Raw genomic sequence first — 7,224 nt, forward strand, 5'->3', positions numbered from 1 at the left:
ACTTGTAGTTCCAGCTACTCCAGAGGCTGAGGCAAGAGAATCGCTTAAGACCAAGAGTTTGAGATCGCTGTGAGCTGTGATGCCACAGCACTCTACCCAGGGCGACAAAGTGAGACTCTGTCTCAAAAGAAAAAAAAAAAAAAGTAAAGTTCTGCATTGAGGCCAACAAAGCTTTAAGTTGCAAATGGGGGCAGGAGTCAGGGACATGAAAAAGAAATCCCCAAAGACCCATTGGCATGTGACTGTTAAATCTTCCTGGGTTAGTTTTATCTAGAATCCCAAATACTTATAGGAATTTCCCCCATAATTCTTAAACATGTAAGGCACCAGAATTTCTGATGGTAGCAGGTCGGGAACTGTTCCCTGAGAACCTAGGTTCCCTGTAACAGCATTTACGTACCTATCAAGGGCCTCACCCAGCAGAGGGTGAGCATCCTCACCAAACCTGATGGGTCAGGTGAGTCTAGCTGAAAAGATCCCCCCTTACAGCAAGTGCCAACAAAGATATCTCCTCTGGGGTCAGAATAGGGGAGATCAGAGAAGAAGGATCATCTCTGAGATCTCAACCTAAAAGTGGGAGAGCTTAGACCTGGAGAGAGGTTCCCCATAACACAGGGAGGTAAACAACTCAACTGTCAGTGGGCTCATGTAAGCACTGGTGGACTGACTTTGATCATACTGGGTGGAACCTTGTGGTCTCAGCAGATGTCACCCTTGTCACCAATTATGTCAACTTAAAAATCACAAGATCAACTATGTTTGGAAAGAAGAACTTTATTTCTTTTTTTTCTTTTTCTTTTTTTTTTTTGAGACAGAGCCTCAAGCTGTCACCCTGGGTAGAGTGGTGTGGCATCACAGCTCACAACAACCTCCAACTCCTGGGCTCAAGCGATTCTCCTGCCTCAGCTTCTGGAGCAGCTGGAACTACAAGCGCCCACTACAACACCCTGCTATTTTTAGAGATGGATTTCACTCTGGCTCAGGCTGATCTCAAACTTGTCAGCTTAGGCAATCCACCCACCTTGGCCTCCCAGTGTGCTAGGATTACAGGCGTGAGCTACTGTGCCTGGCCTACACTATTTCATTTTTAAAAAGGAAAACAAGGCAGGTGTTCCTCCCTGAGGAACTGGGCTGGATTTGAATCCGCCAGCTCAGGTGTATGTGGCTGGTGCCTTAGCCGCTTGAGCCACAGGCACTGAGCCAGGAACCTTATTTCTTATTATGGGTTGCTACCTGCAGGCTGGAAAGCAGAGCCTCCTGCTGAGAGTGAGAGCAGGGACTTTAGAAAGGAAAGGTAGGACAGAAATTCTATGTAAAAGAGTTGACTATATATACATATTTAATAGGTTATAGAAGGAGCTATGACTATTCATGAATGGGAATTACGCCAATTTGTAACAAGCAAATGTACATATTATATAAGTTCCATGTTCACGTTGGCATGAAGACTTAATGTTAAAATGCAATCAAATTAGGCCCTGTATGTCAAAAGGTGAAATATGGGAAACAAAGGTGCTTTGTGTGCAGGCTCTGTAAACTGGCCAGAACCAGTCCATGGTTGATAGCCATTTATCAGGAAGGAACGCTCTGTAAACTGGTCAGCTGTCATGTTGCAATTGCAAGAAGGGAGGGGAGTGTGGCCATGGGGAGGTTGGCTGAAGTTGAAGTCAGTGGAGGAGTCTTTCATCGTTTGTTTTCCAGGGCTGGTTTCTGTTTAACTCTTAGGGGGAAAGTCTGGTAACAGTGAGAAAGGGGGTGTACTGAGGCATGACCAACTTACTGTCTCATCATGGCTGGGAAGTTTTGTTGTTAAAGTGTTTCTGAGGCCAGGCAGAGTGGCTCACATCTGTAATCCCAGCTCTCTGGGAGGCCAAGGTTGGTGGATTGCCTAAACTCACGAGTTCAAGACCAGCCTGAGCCAGATAGAGACTGCCTCTCTAAAAATAGCCAGGTTTTGTAGCCTGTAATCCCAGCTACTCCAGAGGCTAAGGCAAGAGAATCACTTGAGCCTAAGAGTTTGAGGTTGCTGTGATACCATGGCACTCTACAGAGACTATCTTAAAAAAAAAAAAAAAGTGTTTCTGGGGTCTCCTTGGCCAAGAGGGCTTTGTTCATTTAGTCAGTTGGGAGGCTTAGGATTTTATTTTATTCTGCAGAGGGTGAAGTTCTCTGAAGGCCTGAGCCTTCAGGGGGCATCTAGAACCCTCAGATCTCCCTCCTTGTTCCTAAGCCCACTGCAGCCTGGGGATTGGAGAAGGGTGAGCCAGGTGTCTAGCAATGCCTGAAGATGGGTGCTCCTCTAGATAAGCTCCTGCCCTCTCATCTCCACCCCCTGGCCTAGGGGATAATCATTAGGTGGATTTTATGGCCCTTCCTGTGCAGGAGTGAACCAGACCCCTGGACATTTATTGAGCCTTGAGTTCCTACTCTGAATCATGAGGTGGCACACACATCTGGAGCCTGGGTGCTAGGGCCAATTGTCCAGCTGGGAGGAACAGAGTCAGGCAGCCACCTTAGAGAGAGTCCAGGTATCTGCCAGGACTGGAAGCTTACTACCAGCCAGGTTAACCATTGGCATCCCTCTGACCCTGACACGAAGGCTGCCCTGTGAGCAGGCAAAGATAACAGGAAAGTGTTTGACCCACAATGGTGGAGACTCCAGGCTTCAGGGAGTAGGAGGGGACCTCATACTGAGGGAGGGGAGAACTCTGAGCTTTTCCTGAGCGCCAGCCCATTGCACACACAAGTTCATATCACCCATCCCTCCAGCTATGGGATCTACAGATCTGAGTGTGATTCCCAGCCTAACATTTTCCATGTAGCAGCTGCAAGATTGAAGCTCTGTGGGGGGCCCTCAAGGCCTCATCCTAAGGCTTACAAATCCAGTATGTCTTCTTTGATCATATCTCCCGCCCATGTCACTTTATAACTCTTGTCTGTGCCACCATGGAATTCTGCTTGTGCTTCTATTACCTCCAAGCCTCTGTATTTGCTGAGACCTCTCCATGGAATGCTGCTGTTTTGTGCTTGGCAAACACTTCTCATCTGGAAGCTTTCCCTGACCTCTTCAGGTTTCCACAGAACAACACCACACTCTGTGCTTCCCTCTATGAAAGCCTCACCTCGTTAGTCCAAGAGTTATTGGTTTTCAGATCTTTCTGTCCCCACAAGGGGACAGTTCCTTTTCAGTCCCCCACAAGGGACTCAGTTCCTTCCCTGTCAAGTGAGACCAGCATGGGCCAGTGGACTGGTTACTCAGAAAGCATTTATTGAATGACAGTATGAGCATGGGGATTCCTTAACTTACTAAGCGCCTCCTTCATGCCAGGCACTGAACCAGGCCCTGGGGATCTGGCACCAGCATAACACAGACACAACTCTCCTTTCAGGAGTGTACGTTTTGCTAGAGAAAAGGCAAACAGCACACACAGTGGACAGAAATCACAAAGGGACAGAGTGATATGATGAGAAAGCACCAGGTGACTCTTTTAATTTTTCTTTTTTGAGACAGACTGTTGTCCCAGGCTGGAGTATTCCTGGTCTCAAATGATCCTCTTGCCTCAGCCTCTGAGTAGCTGGGACTACAGGTGCCTGCCACAGTGCCTGGCTAGTTTTTCTGTTTATTAGTTTTTAAGGAAAGCATGAAACAAAGTTTATTGAGGTAGAGAAAGATAGGCTTACAGAGTAAGAAAGCTTACAAAGCAGGATAAATTTGGCATAGACAGCGAATGGGCCTCCATTGCCAGAGCAAGTAGGCAAAGAGGCCTCATTTGTCTATTTTTAGTAGACGTGAGGTCTCCCTCTTGCTTGGGCTGGTCTTGAACTCCTGAGCTCAAGCAATCGACCAGCTTCAGCTTCCTAGAGTACTAGGATTATAGGTGTGAACCACTGAGCCCCATCTGGGTAGCTTCTTTTGGTTGAGTGGCAGCAGTGATTTTTTTTGAAAGGGGGTAGGGAGATTGAAGACTATGGTCTAAGTGTCCACTAGGAACCAGCCTATAGAAGAAGAATGAAGAACGTTCTAGCCATACAGAGAAGGAATTTGCTGGAGCAAAAGCCCCAATACAGAAAGAGTAACTGGAGCTTATTTATGGGGGTGTGAGAAGAAATGATTTGACATGAAGTCTCAGAGGAGGGGCAGGGCCTTCTATGCCATTAAAAAAGGTTTTCTTGAGCTTGGCGCCTGTAGCTCACTGAGTAGGGCGCCAGCCACATGCACTGAGGCTGGTGGGTTCAAGGCTACTCAGGAAGCTGAGGCAAGAGAATCGCCTAAGCCCAGGAGTTGAGGTTGCTGTGAGCTGTGAGACCACAGCACTCTACCGAGGGCAACATAATGAGACTCTGTCTGCAAACAAACAAACAAACAAAAAAAAACGGTTTTCACAGAAGATAACCATGGGAAAGCATTGAAGGGTCAGTAAAGGGATTGTCACATAGTATAAGAAATTTTTAGGTTTTGTTTCTATATTTTAACAAATCTCCATCAAATAGTAAAACCTAGGAGTGAAAGAATGCTGACAAATAGGATGGCTATAGTTCTCGATGTCTCTCCTTATAACATACTGACTGGTTACAAAGGGGAAAAGGGAAGTGGAGAAATCTGGCAGACATGACTAACTCCACCAGGAATGGGAAAACCCAGCACCATGTGCCTCCCACCATTATGCACTGGTGCTGCTTTGGGGTATTTGCGCCCAGAATGCATGACCTTAATTAATCAATCACGAAGAAACAGGTAAACCTCCATGGAAGGATATTCCACAAAATAACTAAATAATTGGTCTCTGCTTTTTAGAAATGTCAAAAAATTTAAAAGAATAAACTAGATCTCAACATGATCTAAACACGCTCTCCATATGAAGAGATCAATGGAACAATGGTTTTAGAATGAGGCACGTGGCAAATGCGAACTACACTGAGAATGCCTTTTCCCCTTCCTGTCAGATGAGCAGAAAATCACAATCTCATGCCGTGCTGTAGTGATATGACTATGGAGAAAGAGGAACTCTCCTACTTTGCTGATGGAGGGGGGGCACACTGGTAATGTCCCTATAAAGTTGTAACCATCAAAATTATATGTACTTTTGACCCAACAATCTTCTTCTGGAATTCTATCCCTTTTTTTTGCAATTTTTGGCTGGGGCTGAGTTTGAACCCGCCACCTCTGGCATATGGGGCCGGTGCTCTACTCCATTGATTCACAGGCACCTCCCTCTTTCCTTTTTCTTTTCTTTTCTTTTTTTCTGAGAGAGTCTCACTATGTCACCCTTGGTAGAGTGCCATGGCATTACAGCTCACAGGAACTTCAAACTCTTGGGTTCAAGTGGTCCTCTTGCCTCAGCCTCCCTAGTAGCTGGGACTACAGGCACCCACCACAATGCTCAGCTATTTTTTTGTTGCAGTTGTCATTGTTGTTTAGCAGGCCCAGGCTGGGTTCGAATCCAGCAGTCCTGGTGTATGTGGCCGGCGTCCTAACCCCCAAGCTACAGGCACTGAGCCTGGAATTCAAGTATAATGTTTTACCATGTATACTATGTACACCATTTCTTTCTTTCTTTCTTTTTTGAGACAGAATCTCACTTTGTTGCCGTTGGTAGAGTGCTGAGCAATTCTCTTGCCTCAGCCTTCCGAGTATCTGGGACTACAGGCACCCAACACAGTGCCCAGCTATTTTTAGAGATGAGGGTCTCACTCTTGCTCAGGCTGGTCTCGAACCTGTGAGCTCAGCCAATCCACCCACCTCAGCCCCCCAGAGTGCTAGGATTACAGGCGTGAGCTACTGTGCCTAGCCTACACTATTTCATTTTTAAAAAGGGGAACAAGGCAGGTGTTCCTCACTGAGATCCCCCACCAGTACCTCCCCAGCCTGTCTCTAATGAAGGAAAAGGAAAGAAACTCTTCTCCTACTGGGAGCTCAAGAACTCATGTGCCATTTCTGCCTACCTTCTATCCACTATGCCCTGGTCCCTTTGTAGTGCAGGGGTGATGAGGACAATTAGTCCTGGGTAAGAGCCCTAGACTAAGGGATTAAATGCCTGGATTCTAACTTGACTTCTACTCCTTATTTGTCAGTGAACTTCAGCCTAGTTCTATCCCTATTCGGAGCCTCTCAATAGGAGTGATGAGGCAATGTGTTTCCCCAACCCACACATCCCCAAATTAGTTACAAGACACAAGACACTTATATCTGTCTATTAGATAGGCTGTCAAAGGAACCCTGGGGACCCTTCTTGGATTAGGAACTGATTATGTAGGACTCAAATGTGCAACAAGTGGGCCTGTCTAGGCACTCACTAATCCCTGGGGGAGAACATAGGACCCTCAGTTTCTGGGCCAGACCTTCTTCCCCAACTCCAAATCCCATTCCCCATATCCCCACCCCAACCCTCACCTGAGCTGCAGTTCCAGCCCTTGTGCCAGTTGCTCTTGCAGGTGTAGGAAGTACGACAATCCTCCCACCAGCGCTCAGTCCTCTTTGCACAGGGGCACGTTCAGGACCCACTCTCTACGCCATCCGTGCCAGCTCTAGTTTAGCTCAGTGGCTAGGCGAAGGAAGGCTCCTATCAGCCAGGTATCTCAGCAGTCACAACCTTGAGGGGGGCCTGGCCTGGAGGAGGGGCAGTGTCTCCACCACCCTCAGACTATTTCCTGGGCCAAGCCTTGCCTGTAAGAACCTGGTGGGCTCTACCCTCTGCTGAGGCTCATGTTTGTGGGGATAGCACGGGCTCTCCTACCTGCTGCATCCAGGGCCCCAGGTTGGGTGAACACTCATACAGACAGTTGTCCTAGATCAGGCGTCCTCAAACTACGGCTCCTCGCCGGGTGTTTTTGCCACCGCTGCCTGTCCTGCTTAGCAGCCAACTTTCGGGCGGGCTCCATCTTGCTGCAGTGGACCCAGTTAAAGTTTTACAAGTGGGAAGTGTCCTTGTGCAGCTCCTGTCTGGTGCTGACGAGGCAGCAGGCATTCTTCCTCTAGGGACTGCACTGGGTGGGGAAGACACAGGACTAAGTCCTTCCCGCACCACAACCACCTCCTCCAGGTAGGTCATCCTGAGGAACACCTGCTGGGGAGGCCCCATCTGGGGGCAGAGGTGATGACAACATTGACTTTTAGCAGAGAGTAATACAGGGGATGTGGGAGACAGGGGGAGCCATGGTGGGAGAGTAATTATTTGTATAACATTAAATAGTTAAAAAAGTTATTTCTTTTTTTTTTTTTTTTTT

The 7,224-nt window shown here is 47.5% G+C and overlaps 1 protein-coding gene across 1 annotated transcript in view; it reads right to left on the minus strand.

The window, feature by feature from the left end:
- Positions 1–562: 562 nt before the first annotated feature.
- The window catches only part of FOLR3 (folate receptor 3), a 10,831-nt gene continuing 4,169 nt past the window's right edge, over positions 563–7,224 (minus strand). The window contains 5 exon segments of the mRNA XM_012803719.1: positions 563–567; positions 6,392–6,468; positions 6,470–6,534; positions 6,735–6,785; positions 6,856–6,984. Of these exon segments, the coding sequence (XP_012659173.1) occupies positions 563–567; positions 6,392–6,468; positions 6,470–6,534; positions 6,735–6,785; positions 6,856–6,984 (327 nt within the window).

The sequence above is a fragment of the Otolemur garnettii genome, unplaced genomic scaffold, assembly GCF_000181295.1.
Source record: "Otolemur garnettii isolate 467f Iridium unplaced genomic scaffold, OtoGar3 scaffold00001, whole genome shotgun sequence".
Lineage (NCBI taxonomy): Eukaryota > Metazoa > Chordata > Mammalia > Primates > Galagidae > Otolemur > Otolemur garnettii.